This window comes from Pelobates fuscus, chromosome 7, assembly GCF_036172605.1.
Source record: "Pelobates fuscus isolate aPelFus1 chromosome 7, aPelFus1.pri, whole genome shotgun sequence".
NCBI classification, from domain to species: domain Eukaryota; kingdom Metazoa; phylum Chordata; class Amphibia; order Anura; family Pelobatidae; genus Pelobates; species Pelobates fuscus.
In genome coordinates, this window is record NC_086323.1 from 10,502,945 (window position 1) to 10,518,533 (window position 15,589).

General features: G+C 43.5%; 1 protein-coding gene across 4 annotated transcripts in view; it reads left to right on the forward strand.

Moving 5' to 3' along the window:
• ST3GAL3 (ST3 beta-galactoside alpha-2,3-sialyltransferase 3) overlaps window positions 1-15,589 on the forward strand; it is a 269,877-nt gene that overhangs the window by 215,522 nt on the left and 38,766 nt on the right. For all 4 annotated transcript variants that reach the window (XM_063427681.1, XM_063427683.1, XM_063427682.1 and 1 more), the window contains 2 exons: window positions 8,961-9,024; window positions 14,971-15,066. In XM_063427681.1, coding sequence (XP_063283751.1) covers window positions 8,961-9,024; window positions 14,971-15,066 — 160 coding nt within the window. The remainder of the gene's footprint in view (window positions 1-8,960; window positions 9,025-14,970; window positions 15,067-15,589) is intronic.

The window sequence follows — 15,589 nt, forward strand, 5'->3', positions numbered from 1 at the left end:
ATTATATGAAAGAAGATGTCTTCATGATGCAAATGTGTGAGAGCTTGTGAAATCCTCAGATTTTGGCCTAAAACGCAACATTACATACTGTACAGATGTTTTTTTAATATAATATTACTTTTTTGCCAACTTTTCACTTTGATAATTAGTACTGTTTTTATTGCACCATGTTTTTTCCAGCCATCCCAGGTGTTCGTGGTCATTAGTCTTTTTTTCCTTGGTGTTGTCCATTATTGACCAAGTATTTCGTATATATCATGTTTTGGTGGGCTGTTCTTTTTGTGATGGACATTGGAGAGCCAACTCTATGACATCAGATGGTGTCTGATTTAACTTTGAAAGAAAGGTTGAAATGTGTCCAGCTCCATATTCGATTTTGTTACCTGGAATCTTCCTACCTGAGATCTTAAACATCTAATTCTCTTTTCTCATTGCTGCGTTATCTTGATTACATAATTTTCCATTGTTCAATGTTCTTTCCAGGTGACGTGTAATCACATTTAATGTTTTATAAAAACTCTGAACACTCCCCAATTTCTCTGATGCTGATGGTTTCCAAAGAAAATCTGTCTTGTTCTGCTACAGAGGCATGCACACTGGGTACATAGGCGTGCTACATAGGCGTGCACACCCTAATCCCTGTGGCCCGCGCTATGTGCCTCCATGGGCCGGTGAGGGAGATTAAATATCTCCCTCACCGGCCCACAGGCAGGGAGGGAGGGAGGCAGGAGAGGACCCGGGAAGCTCTAGCCAGCAGCTCCGCCGGGTTCCTCTCGCAAGGTCGGAGCCTTGCCATGGCAACACTCAGATCTCGCGAGAGTGAACTCTAGCCCCGCAGGCTAGAGCTCACTCACCACTGGACCAACAGGGTTGGCAGCAGCACGGTCCCCCCTCTCTACAAAAGGTAAGAAGGGAGGGGGCTATTTCCTAAACGGTTCACCCACCCCCACAGTCCCTCCAAACAAATATACACAAACAGCACCCTCACACTAACAGCACCCTCACACACTAACAGCACCCTTACACACACAGCACATACACACACACACACACAGCACCCTCACACAGCTCCCTCACACACACACACTAACAGCACCCTTACACACAAACACACAGCAACCTCACACACACAGCACCCTTACACACACACAGCACCCTTACACACAGCAGTGTGTGTGTGTATATATATGTGTGTGTATGTGTATATATATATATATATATATATATATATATATATATATATATGCGGCGTGTGTGTTTGTGTTTTAGGGTGCACACCCTTATGCAATAGGCTGCACACGCCTATGTTCTGGTAGTTCTGATGTAATTGCTATCCACAAACAGCTTGGCACATTTTGCTGCTTGCCCAGAGCTTTGTCTTCTTTATTGCAGAGATCGAGTTTCCAGCGAGAGATCCTTAATCTGGACTGAGTGATCAGTTTGTTCTAGAATGCTGCCGATCGGATTAGAACGTGTAGGTAACAGCATTAGGGCTAGTGCTTGCCACTTAGTGTAATTAACCTTTTCTCTCATGTTCCTTAGTGACCTGGTATGAAATATGACCACATATTATTATTCTCATATCATTATATCGCGCAAGCTGCTGAACACGTTAAATATATTTCTCTGCTCTCCCTCTCTGTTATTGGCAATCTAATTTACATTACACTGAATTATTTGCTTTTAAACATTTAATTTAGGGTTGTTCCTTCTTTCCACCCTTTGTGTCAGGGTATTGTGCAGGATATTGTTCATCTCATGTGTTGTACTTTAAACAGCAGGTTTTGTAAAACTGCGATGGAGGTACCCACTTCTGGTTTGGTACACAGGTAGTTGGGTGATGGCAGTACCCGTTCTCTGTCTGGTACACAGGTTGTGGGGTAATGGCAGTACCCGTTCTCTGTCAGGTACACATGTAGTAGGGTGATGGCAGTACCCGTTCTCTGTCTGGTACACAGGTAGTTGGGTGATGGCAGTACCTGTTCTCTGTCAGGTACACAGGTTGTCAGGTGATGGCAGTACCCGTTCTCTGTCTGGTACACAGGTTGTTGGGTGATGGCAGTACCTGTTCTCTGTAAGGTACACAGGTTGACAGGTGATGGCAGTACCCGTTCTCTGTCTGGTACACAGGTAGTTGGGTGATGGCAGTACCCGTCCTATGTCAGGTACACAGGTAGTTGGGCGATGGCAGTACCCGTCCTCTGTCAGGTACACAGGTAGTTGGGTGATGGCAGTACCCGTCCTCTGTCATGTACACAGGTAGTTGGATGATGGCAGCACCCGTCCTCTGTCAGGTACACAGGTAGTTGGGTGATGGCAGTACCCGTCCTCTGTCAGGTACACAGGTTATGGGGTGATGGCAGCACCCGTCCTCTGTCTGGTACACAGGTAGTTGGGTGATGGCAGTACCCGTCCTATGTCAGGTACACAGGTTATGGGGTGATGGCAGTACCAGTCCTCTGTCAGGTACACAGGTAGTTGGGTGATGGCAGTACCTGTCCTATGTCAGGTACACAGGTAGTTGGGTGATGGCAGTACCCGTCCTCTGTCAGGTACACAGGCAGTTGGGTGATGGCAGTACCCGTCCTATGTCAGGTACACAGGTAGTTGGGTGATGGCAGTACCCGTCCTATGTCAGGTACACAGGTAGTTGGGTGATGGCAGTACCCGTCCTATGTCAGGTACACAGGTTATGGGGTGATGGTAGCACCCGTCCTCTGTCTGGTACACAGGTTATGGGGTGATGGCAGCACCTGTCCTCTGTCAGGTACACAGGTTATGGGGTGATGGCAGCACCCGTCCTATGTCAGGTACACAGGTTATGGGGTGATGGCAGTACCCGTCCTATGTCAGGTACACAGGTTATGGGGTGATGGCAGTACCCGTGCAATGTCAGGTACACAGGTAGTTGGGTGATGGCAGTACCCATCCTATGTCAGGTACACAGGTTATGGGGTGATGGCAGTGCCCGCCCTATGTCAGGTACACAGGTAGTTGGGTGATGGCAGTACCCGTCCTATGTCAGGTACACAGGTAGTTGGGTGATGGCAGTACCCGTCCTATGTCAAGTACACAGGTTATGGGGTGATGGCAGCACCCGTCCTATGTCAGGTACACAGGTAGTTGGGTGATGGCAGTACCCGTCCTATGTCAAGTACACAGGTAGTTGGGTGATGGCAGTACCCGTCCTCTGTCAGGTACACAGGTTATGGGGTGATGGCAGTACCCGTCTTCTGTCGGGTACACAGGTTATGGGGTGATGGCAGCACCCGTCCTATGTCAGACACAGAAAGATTGTAGGGTGATAACCGGACTCACCCACACGTTGTGGGGTGATTGGGTACCCCCTGCTGTTTGGCAGACATAGGTTGTCAGCTGTAGCACCTAGTAGTGATAAATTATTTTAATTTTTACTCGGCTGAGATTTATCATCAAGAAAGCATTTCCTCCCTTTTAGTTACAAATACAAATAGAATAGGGGATAATCTGCTAGATACAGATCAAATGGAAAAACATAGCGTTTAACTGTGTGAGAGTAAATGAAGATGTATAATATACAATTGGCCACTCACAAATTGTAAGATGTAAAACAGCTTTGAATGAAATCCTTTTCTTCAATATATTCTATGTTCATCTTCATACTCCCATCAGTGGATTGGGATACTAACTCAAAAAAGAAAATATATGGAGAAATAAAGTGCAGTTCCAGAGTAGAGTAAAAAAGAAATTTAATAACTTACATATAAGTTAAAAACAATTAGCATATCACCACTGGGCGTCCTACGCGTTTCGTCCTAAGATGGGACTTCCTCACGGACTTGGTGCATCAGTAACAGCAAAAACATAAAAACATTCCCCCCCAAAAGTTCTTATATATCCCCTCCAGAAGTTCGTTATTGAATGATTCTCAGCCGGTGATTCTTCTCTGTTCGGGCGGCACTTCCTACTTGGATGGGATGTCGTCATCGCGCACACCCCTTGCGTTCCAAATGTGTGTTCCAAGTAGGAAGTGCCGCCCGAACAGAGAAGAAACACCGGCTGAGAATCATTCAATAACGAACTTCTGGAGGGGATATATAAGAACTTTTGGGGGGGAATGTTTTTATGTTTTTGCTGTTACTGATGCACCAAGTCCGTGAGGAAGTCCCATCTTAGGACGAAATGCGTCGGACGCCCAGTGGTGATATGCTAATTGTTTTTAACTTATATGTAAGTTATTACATTTATTTTTTACTCTACTCTGGAACTGCACTTTATTTCTCCATATATTTTCTTTTTTGAGTTAATATCCCAATCCACTGATGGGAGTATGAAGATGAACATAGAATATATTGAAGAAAAGGATTTCATTCAAAGCTGTTTTACATCTTACAATTTGTGAGTGGCCAATTGTATATTATACATCTTCATTTACTCTCACACAGTTAAACGCTATGTTTTTCCATTTGATCTGTATCTAGCAGATTATCCCCTATTCTATCTGTATTTATGCTGAAGACAAGAGGAAGTCTTTGGGGACCTTTTCTGGATACTTCACCTAACACAGGGAAGTTCCGTTTTGTTTTTAATTGTCACTATTTTCACTGGGGTTGTGTTCACACATTTTGTTTGTATATACCTCCCTTTTAGTTGTCTGGCAGTAATGACAAAACCATCTGACTGGAAGGAACCACCAGATAAGATTATTGTGACCAGGATCCAAGCAAAATTGAAAGCTGTTCATTATCATGCAAAAAGAGCTTTTTTTTTCTGGCTGTTAATGTTACTTTTGGACGGTTTAATTAACTGTAAACGAGCCAAGTCCTTTAATGTGTTGTTTTAAAGAGTTCCTCTCTGTGTCTGCACTTTTCGGAAGTTTCTCTGTAAAACGTCAATATCTTCAGCACCAAATTCACATATTATTGTTTCCACAGGAAACTTTTTTATGTGTTGACTGAAGGCAGATGTTGTGTGTAGAAAGTCCATATGTAAAACACACGGACAAAATCTGAACTGGCTCTGCCACTACATGACCGTTTGCACCAAATCACTCCGCAGGCTCCGGCTAAATAGCATCCCATCCCTCTGAATCACACAATACACTGCTGTCCTAGTCTATTAAATCGGACTGGCATCCACATACTCACTGTGTTAACAAAATTACAGGAAATTCCAGAGATTAAGGAGTATTTACTAAACCGGGAATTGTGGAAAAATGACAAGAGAATTGTAAGTTTTAGGTCAATTTTCCAGTCCAGCTCTGACATATAATTTCACCGTTGTTTAAACTAAATCGGTCATTTTTCAGCATTCTGCTGTGTGCCCCAATAGCAGTGAACAGGTTAATGTTATTTGGTACAAATTCCATTTGAATTATAAGTGAGATTTGATTATCCTTATATAATGTTTTATTATCTCAATGAAAAATAAATCACTTAATCTCTTTCCCGCTAAATCTGCTTATCTGGTGATTTATCGTCAGGAAAGCTTCATAGTTTCACAAAAAATCCCAACATTCATTCTCGTGGTAAAATATATATACTGTAAATATGTTAGGCAAAACGGCTTCCCCTTATACATATTTCAAAAACGTGCATAAACGTTAATGCAGATAAATAGTATCTGTGAAATATAGAATAATAATCTTTCCCCCCTATCTTTACTTATTTAACTTCCTGTCTGACATTCCATTCATATTGTCAGAGAGACTGACAGTGGTTTTGGTGTGTAAATCCTGACCATCTTTCTGTCGTTGTAAAACAGCAATTTCTACAGTTTCTACAGTCAGAGAAAACGTCCTTCGTGGGCGATCTGATTTCTTTCTTGAGACCTTCTTCCCCTTTCTCATCATCATGCATGATGTATAGCATGATGGTGCTGAAAGTGTCCTGGACGTTCGATTGTCAGAATACAGCAACGGCTGCGTGTCCCCATTGCTTCACTATAATCAGGTTGGTCAAAAAGCAACCGGATTCATGAATTCACGGAATGCAGAATGTCAGCAGCAAGGTGTTAGTCCCAGTGCTGGGTTACAGGTAAATTGTATTCACTTTGAATTTTCCCTTCTAGTGAATAACCCTATTAGAGCCCTTGCATTATGGAGCCAGGGTGCCCACGTTCAGACTAAGGCTCTTTTTGAAAATCACAAGCTTAAAATACATGTTTTGTAGCTAATAAGTTAAACCTGTCCTGCTTAGGATGACAAAACAAATTGTTGTGCCCCTTGGGTTTCCTGCTTTTTTGACTGTTTTCACTCATACACGAGACGGGCTGCTGGATAGAAATATTAAGCCTGGAATCTCCTGGTTGGAAGTTTGGGAAATTTCATTAAATCATTGGTCCTGCGGGCTGCCAAAAAGGTAATATTAGTGTGAGTCATGGGGCTGCGTGCTGCCGGAGTGTCTAGTCTGATTCGGAACTCACCACTGGATCTCTCAACTCTCCCAGGAATCATCAGCGGATTCCCAGAAGAGTGAGTCAGGACGTACAGATTTAGTCTGACGGCGGCTGTGTGCGGGGTACATGGCGTGTGTTTAGTGGGTTCGTTCTGACCACATGAAGGGACAGAGAATATCACACAATCCCCTTCCTTTCACTAGCTACGTTGTCATCACGGAGTAAGAATTTCCACTTTCCAGGATTCATATTGTAGGGTTCTTATTACTGCTGTAACTGAGAGTGAGTAGTGTTCAGTGACCGAGACCAATCCTCACATTATGCATAATCAGGGGCTCAGTAAAGCTGGCTGACCATTGTAGGAATTGCAGTCCACAGCAGCTGGAATGCTAGACGTGGTATATCTAATTCACAAGTCCTGGAATGGGAATTCCCGCTAGCCCTAGAATTCTGTCATGCCTGGCCGTGTTGGCATAATAATGCTTTTTCTCTCTGTCTTGCTTTTTCTCTCTCTCCGTGTGCAGGATGAGACAATGAGCAGACTCTGGGAATAGCGGCACAGACATGAGAATACCGTAAACCAGTCGCAGCTGCCTAGTAGTGTTGGCAGTCGCACTCCCATCAAATCTATGCCAGGTTCACCCCACTTGCTAGAGTGTTCCTGTTACAGAGCAGACAGAACAGGAGCTATGTTGCTCTGGTAACTGGCTTCTGGTCCTAAAGTGAGTGAGTGTGGGATCGTATCAGTGTCACATTGTATGGGTGTGAGATTGTGTCAGTGTGGCATTGTATGACTGTGATTGTATGGGTGTGGGATTGTATGGGTGTGGGATTGTATGGGTGTGGGATTGTATGGGTGTGGGATTGTATGGGTGTGGGATTGTATGGGTGTGGGATTGTATGGGTGTGGGATTATATGGGTGTGGGATTGTGTCAGTGTGTTATTGTATGTGTGTGTTATTGTATGTGTGTGTTATTGTATGTGTGTGTTGTATGGTTGTGGGATTATGTGAGTGTGGGATTGTGTGAGTGTGGGATTGTATCAGTGTCACATTGTGTGAGTGTCACATTGTGTGAGTGTGGGATTGTGTGAGTGAGATTGTGTCAGTGTGGCATTGTATGAGTGAATGATTGTATGGGTGTGGTATTGTATGGGTGTGGCATTGTATGGGTGTGGGATTGTATGGGTGTGGGATTGTGTCAGTGTGTTATATTATGGGTGTGTTATTGTATGGGTGTGTTATTGTATGGGTGTGTTATTGTGTGAGTGTGGTATTGTGTGAGTGTGGTATTGTGTGAGTGTGGTATTGTGTGAGTGTGGTATTGTGTGAGTGTGGTATTGTGTGAGTGTGGTATTGTGTGAGTGTGGTATTGTGTGAGTGTGGTATTGTGTGAGTGCGGTATTGTGTGAGTGCGGTATTGTGTGAGTGCGGTATTGTGTGAGTGCGGTATTGTGTGAGTGCGGTATTGTGTGAGTGCGGGATTGTGTGAGTGCGGGATTGTGTGAGTGCGGGATTGTGTGAGTGCGGGATTGTGTGAGTGCGGGATTGTGTGAGTGCGGGATTGTGTGAGTGCGGGATTGTGTGAGTGCGGGATTGTGTGAGTGCGGGATTGTGTGAGTGCGGGATTGTGTGAGTGCGGGATTGTGTGAGTGCGGGATTGTGTGAGTGCGGGATTGTGTGAGTGCGGGATTGTGTGAGTGCGGGATTGTGTGAGTGCGGGATTGTGTCGGTGTTGGATTGTGTCGGTGTTGGATTGTGTCATTGTATGGGTGTGGGATTGTGACAGTGTAGCATTGTATCGGTGTGGCATTGTGTCAGTGTGGGATTGTGTGTGTGTCATTGTATGGGGGTTTTTTTGGGAAGCGCAGTTTTTATAGTTTGGCAATTCGGCTAGTTAACCTGCATGCTCAGTCCCACCTCCTGTATTCTAAAACCCATCCTTGTTACAAGTTACAATACAGCGGTACGTGAGGTCACAGCTCCCTCTCTTTCCATCCATTCTAACCTGTAGTATGTCTCCAGCATAGCTCCCAACTCCCCAACAATCGGGGCGCCGGTGGGCTGCGTGTGCTAGCATTTCAACATGCCAGGATGACGGCTAGCTCATCAAAAGCCTGAACCAGTAATGTGTCAGGAACAAAACCAACATAAACTGGTTAAAGCTTCAAGCTGGTGTTATAACAAAGGGTGACCGATTTGAGTGATTGCCCTCGGGCTGAATTGTGTTGGAGTTACAACCTTCAGGAATCAGTGGCTCATATCCAAGTATCCAAAAGTGGAATCAATTCAGTGGCCCCATGTGGTGGCCTTGCACGTGGTGAAGCACTGCTGTAGGGAAGAGTTAGAGCGTGTCTGATGCTAAACATGCCTTACTGTGTGTTTATACCAGAGTAGGTAATCTTTGGTAAGCCTCCAGCTATTGTAAACACGGCTGGCTGGGTCGCCAGTGACATAATTCAATAACATGCGGAGTGCCAAATATTGTCTAACCCTGGTGTGTTCCTGCATATCCATGTCGATGCATGCTGTCCTGACTTCAACTTGTAGCAGCAATTGACATGCTTTCTGTGTCCTTCTCTGCAGATAACCTAATCAAAGCAATCTTATCCGCCACAAAAGAATACCGCCTAACGCCTGCGCTTGACAGGTACGTAAATCAAAGGGCACCCTGGAGCAATTTTCATGGTTCAGCATACAACATCTCCGTCCTCAAGCTGTAATTATCCAATACTGGAACACGTGCCAATCTGTGAGTTATGGGCTGCTGAAATATGGAGAAATGCCTGGATCAAACGGCAGCTTAAAGGAACACTCCGAGCCCCATAACTATCACAGCTTGCTGAAGTAGGAGTGTCAGCTGTACACCTCTTATACCACCTCTTGTAAAAGAGATCCGATAAACCAAAGGAAGGTCCGGCTGAGGAACCTCTGGCTCTCTGGAGATGGAAGCAGACCCCACGGATTTAATCATTCCATTCCTAACAATGCGAGGAGGGGGCACTCATGGCACCATAAACACTACACTGAGCTGCACGTGTTATGGTGCCTGAAATGCTCCTTTAAAACTGAAGCTTAAGCATAATGCCCGTATATTCATTTCTTTGTTACTTTGAAGAGCTGTATTGCCATAGCCTTTCAATAAGTGAATTCTAGTGAATTGAGAAACCAAACTGGAACATTTAGGGTTAAAATTGCTGATTTGAAAAAAAAAATGTCTCCAGCTGAGCAGTACGCAATCTTAGCCTGAATTTTACATTTCAATGGCTCGTCTTGCACTGTTACAGACTGTGTGAAGATATTATTATTATTAGCCTTTAAATAGCTCCAACATAGTCTTCAGCGGTTTACAATCCTAGAATGGGGATATTTGACAAGTAATTAACATACAGAAATAAAAGAGACAAGAGGGCTTACAATCTGTAAGATTTATAGTAATATTTTCATTGAGGATTTATATACTTTAGAAAAACCGAGAGCTTTAACCCCTTAAGGACCAAACTTCTGGAATAAAAGGGAATCATGACATGTCACACACGTCATGTGTCCTTAAGGGGTTAAAGAGGAAGATGTACAAAATGTATGAAAAACATGTTAATTCTACTTATTTATAATTTTACCTGGTACTTCCTATGACAGATTAATTGACTCCTGCTCCCACGAATCCATGACCTCGTGGCACAATAGCCAGGGTTATTGACTATGCGTTATACACAAAAAGGGGATCTACAACATGAATGAAAACACAAACATAGAGTAATATTGTAACCATAAATAAGTGACTGTGTCTTTAAGAAGACCCTGGCTCGGACATTGTTTGATAACCGACAATTACCGGGTTATTCACCAAAGTGAGAATTGCTGTGAATTCAGAGTGAATTTCCAAAGTCAGGCAAATATAGTCAAATTAGAAAGACTCTGTTTTCAGTTTGGCTATTTTATCCGGAAATGTGAAATTTACTTTGAATTCCTGACAATTGTCCCTTTGGTGAATAACCCAGTCAGTCTCTATGGTCTTCCCTGATTCTGTACTGGGGGTGAAGACAGGAAGACCGTAGAGACTGTCCATTTCCAAACACTGTCTGACCCAGGGCGCATGTGTCCTATTCTAAAGGGAGGGGTGAGTTTTTATCATATTCTTTATTTATTTTTCTATTTTTCCCAATTTAAAAAAAAATTATCTACGGTATTTTATTTCAAAACTTGATGAAAGGATAATTTTATTAAAAAATAGTTTTGAGGTGACAGTAGTCCTTTGTCAATGTCTATAACGTTTACGTTTTTGCCTTATTGCGCTGGTATTTGTGCTTGCAGTTTGAAGGCGTTCTGTCTTACAATGCTTTGGCGAGTCTCTATATTAAGGGGCACAGGTAATACAAGGGGTAGGAGCGGGTATATTGCATATTCAGCTCCCACATTTTTAAAATGGCAAGTCTAGCAGCTAAATTATTCATGGTGTATTCATAGCAAACCTCATGGATTTCTATATGAGATGCAAAGCCACAAAACCCCTGTTACTTTAATGTTGCTGTGTTTGCGTAATTTTCAATGTCCCAGATATCAGTGTTTGGATATCCCGTTATACAGCGTTGAGTTAGAGGGCCAAACCGCATTAAGCAGGGTTGGCTTGTTTGTGTTTATAGATGCAGCTTGACTATACCTCCTATCAGCCCCAGCCAGCCGTGCTTAACATATTCACAAGAGATCTCACACAATACCTCAGTCATCCCTGCTGCCTCAAAGTGATGGGAGCTGTCCCTTGTGGTTACACAGATCTTACTTCATGGTTTCCTTGCCAGTGCCAAGGGTGGACGCTTGTAGCTACACTCCGGGGACTCTTATTGAAAGAGTTTGGATTAACAATGCCGCCAACTTCCTGTAACCTAAACAGTGAATTGTGAATTCAAAGTGAAATATCCCGAAAATAGAACGTTTTACATTTGTCCCACTTCCTTACAACCCCGGTTTTTCTTTTTACTGATTTGAATTTGATTTCATCGCCATTCTCTCTTTAATGAGTGAGCCCTCGTGGTTCAGCAATTCATCTTAACCCAGCAAATTAATTAAGCTTTCATTCGAATTTTTCACTTTTAACTGTTTGGTTCTTTGTCATGATTGCCTTCTGAAAAAGCACACACAGGGCAATTCATACAAATTAAGTTTAAGATTGAAACCCCAGAGCAAGCACCCAAGATGTACCTTCATTGAAATTAGTGCGGCCTCCTCTCCCTGCATTGGCACAAGGAACAGGTGGGATTATGGGAAAAGGCATATTTGCAGGAACGCTAATGTTAATTATTTAAAATGGCAGCTCACTATCCCTGTATTAGTTTGCTGAGGGCACTTTTGTTTTCTTCAGTTAGATCAGGGGTAGGGAAACCTTTGGCCCTCCAGATGTTGTGGACTACATTATTATTATGTTATTATTTATATAGCGCCAACAAGTTGGACACACAGGAAGGGGTTGAGGGCCCTGCTCAATGAGCTTACATGCTAGAGGGAGTGGGGTAAAATGACACAAAAGGTAAGGATAGTATTAGACTAATGACTGTTGCAAGAGAGGAATCAGTTGGGAGCTATGAACAGTTTAATTGATACGCTTTTATGAAGAGGTGGGTTTTTAAGGATTTTTTGAACGAGTGGAGACTGAGTGAGAATCTGACGGAGGAGGGAAGTGAGTTGCACAGGAAAGGTGCAGCCCTTGAGAAGTCTTGAAGGCGAGCATCAGAGGTGGGAGTACGGACAGAAGATAGATGTAAGTCTTCAGCAGAGCGTAAGCGCCTAGACGGGACATTATTGTGTATTAGTGAGGACAGATAGGTGGGAGCAGCATTATGTAGTGATTTGAAAGCAAGAACCAGAATTTTAAATTGAGCCCTATATCTTACAGGAAGCCAATGTAGGGACTTACAGAATGGTGAGGCGTGGGAGGTGCGGGCGGACAGGAAGATAAGCCTCACCGCCGCAATCATTATGGACTGTAATGGCGCAAGTTGGGAGCACGTAAGACCACTGAGAAGCGGATTACAGTAGTCAAGGCAAGAAAGGACAGTGGAAGGGACCAGCACCTTAGTCGCATCTGACATTCAGTAGGGTCGGATGCACGCAATTTTTTTGGAAGCGGCAGGATTTGGCGATAGACTGAACATGAGGCTTGAAGGAGAGGTCGGAGTCAAAGAGAACACCTAGGCTGTGAGCCTGCGTGGTGAAGCTGATGGTAGCACCGTTGACTTGGAGGGAGGGAGACACAGGAGTAACAACACTTAAGGGAGGAAAGACTAGAATTTCAGTTTTGGTCAAGTTGAGTTTAAGGAAGTGGGCAGCCATCCAGCTAAAAATAGCAGAGAGGCAGTCAGAGACACTAATCAAGAGGGGGAGGGAGAGATCAGGAGAGGACAGGTAGATTTGCATGTTATCCGCATAGAAATGATATTAGAAGCCAAAGGAGCTAATGAGTTTACCAAGGGAGGCAGTATAGATAGAGAACAGTAGAGGACCAAGGACTGAACTTTGGAGACACCAACAGAGAGGAGTTGGGGACAAGAAGCAAAGCCAGAGAAAGAAACCCTGAAAGAACACTGGGAGAGGTAGGAGGAGCACCAGAAGAGAGCAATATCTTGTAGACCGATATTGCGGAGGATGAGAAGAAGCTGTTGATGATCAACAGTGTCAAAAGCCACAGTAAGGTCAAGGAGAATTAGGATAGAGTAGTGACCACAAGATTTTGCCACGAGTAGATCATTGGATACTATGTCAGTGCCGTTTCCACAGAGTGCTTAGCGCGGAAACCAGACTGAAGCGGGTTTAGCAGAGAGTTGGTCTCGAGGAAGTCTGTCAATCTCGCATACACAACTCTTTCAAGGATCTTGGATGCAAAAGGCAGTAGCGAGATAGGACGGCAGTTGGATGGGGAGTTAGGGTCAAGGTTGGGCTTCTTTAGAATTGGGGTTACAGTTGTATGTTTGAAGGGCAATGGAAATAGATTGGAATTTTAGTGAGAAGTAGAGAAAGAGAGAGTACGGATGAGATGCTCTGTAAGATCTAACTTCAGCTGTGCTGTTTGGAGATAAAACGAAGAATGTTACATTTACACCATCTCAGGACATTTTGTGAATTATTTTGCTTTTTGTGAAGTAGATTCCATGACGGAGACATGTGCCAGCAGAAAATTCTAAATTTTAGCACATTCACAAAACATACTGCATGTTTTATACTAGATATAGGAAAGGCACAAACAGAATGTATATTATGTTCACACATGTATAACTGTGTGCATTTAAAGAGACAGAACTGGTATGTACGACTGAGAAATTAGGTGTTTGGGAACTGTATTTGTAGTGATGTTTATCCAGTCCGTAGGGTGCTAAGCACCATGGGAAATGTAGTTTACAACCAGCTGTAATAATATTCTTCGCCATCACCGTCTAGATACTATTGACTCTTTAAAGAATGTCTGAGCATCATGTAACATCGCAGTGACAATGTTGGCCATCAGTAGCCAATAGATGTAATACAGAGTTATAAACCAAAACCTTTCAGTGTCTCCCGTTACAATCTGAGGTCAATATAACCAGTTTTAGTTGAACAGTGCCTTAATACTCGTCATGTAAAGAATGCACCTAACAATACATTGCCTAGTGTTCCTTTAACCCCTTAAGGACCAAACTTCTGGAATAAAAGGGAATCATGACATGTCACACATGTCATGTGTCCTTAAGGGGTTAAAGCGCAGGCACATAAATCCTTCCTAAATTATCCAGTGTATTTGTAAATCTGTGTGCTAGAACACGTACACCCACTAACGAGCCTTCGAAAGAAGGTTTGTTCGTCAAAGTGTCTTTACTGCCCCTTTAAGAAGAATGAGGCAGACATTTTAACGGATTTTATTTGATCCTACCCCTACGTTTTTTGTAATAAACAGCCCATTATATCTGTGACGTCCTAAGACTGAGTGCATTTAGAGATTAATTAAAAGCATCCCCTTCTGCATTTCTGTAAAAGAAAGACATGTTATGGCAAGGCAATAGAAACCATGTGTCTCGCCAGGGAGAGCAGAGCTCTGTGAAGATAAATAAGATCCAGAACTGAGCGCTACATCGCTGGCTTCAGATATTCAATCACTCACATGCTGCCTTGCTTATACAGAGAGTGTGCAGGGTGGGGGTTAGCACTCTGTCCTGACAGACTATTTAAAGCAATATATACATGGGCCAGCATATATGTTAATAGTGTTTACTTTAATAAATCAGACTGGGTTTAAAGGGACAGTACAGTTCATTTCCTCTCTATCTGGGATCACTGACAAATATCCTGAATTGTAGCAAAGCCCAGTTTACGGAGTTCTAAGTAGCTGTTCTCAGAGCGTGCACACTCACTGTGCGTCCTCTGACGTTACCTGTTCACACCGTGACAAAGAAAATCTGTGGCATCTATAGTGTTTAATTAATAATTCCGCACTAAACCCCAACATTAAACCACAGGAACCCTAAATGTTTCCACTTGCCTGGAGTAGGGTTATGCTTAGCGGGGTTATCTCGTAATGTCTATGTGAAGTCTCACACGTGCAACTACAGTAACGAGTGTGTTTTCCCATCAGCTTAAACTGTCGCCGATGCATTATCGTAGGAAACGGAGGAGTGCTTGCCAACAAGTCTCTGGGAGCAAAAATTGACGAGTTTGAAGTTGTTGTCAGGTGAGTCTCTAAATTGTGTGTAAAACTAGAAATGATTATTACTCAGATTAAAAGAAATGTTCACATTTGCAGTTATATTAAATGATCACTAGAGAGTCAGGAACACAAACATATATTCCTGACCCTATAGTGAAAACCCACCCTTAGCCCCCTCAAAATGGGTTAAAACTCACCTTCTTTCCAGCTCTCCTACGGGTCTGCGGTGCTGGTCCCGCCCCCTTGGTGACATCATCAAAATTGCAGAATTTTTAGCCAATCCAATGCTTTCCTATGAGGGAAAGCATTGGATTGGCTAAAATCGGCAAGGGGCGGAACTGAACACTGTTTTGGCCAATCAATGCATCTCTATGAGGAAAATTCAGCTTCCCAATGCAGAGCGTGGGGACGCTGAACGGCAGGGCTGCTTACTGTGCAGCACTGAGCCAGGAAGCCCCCCCAGTGGCCATCTGAGGAGTGGCCACTTGGAGGTGTCCCTAGGGGGCAATGTAAAAAGGCAGTGTTTGCATAAAAATGCCTGAAGTGA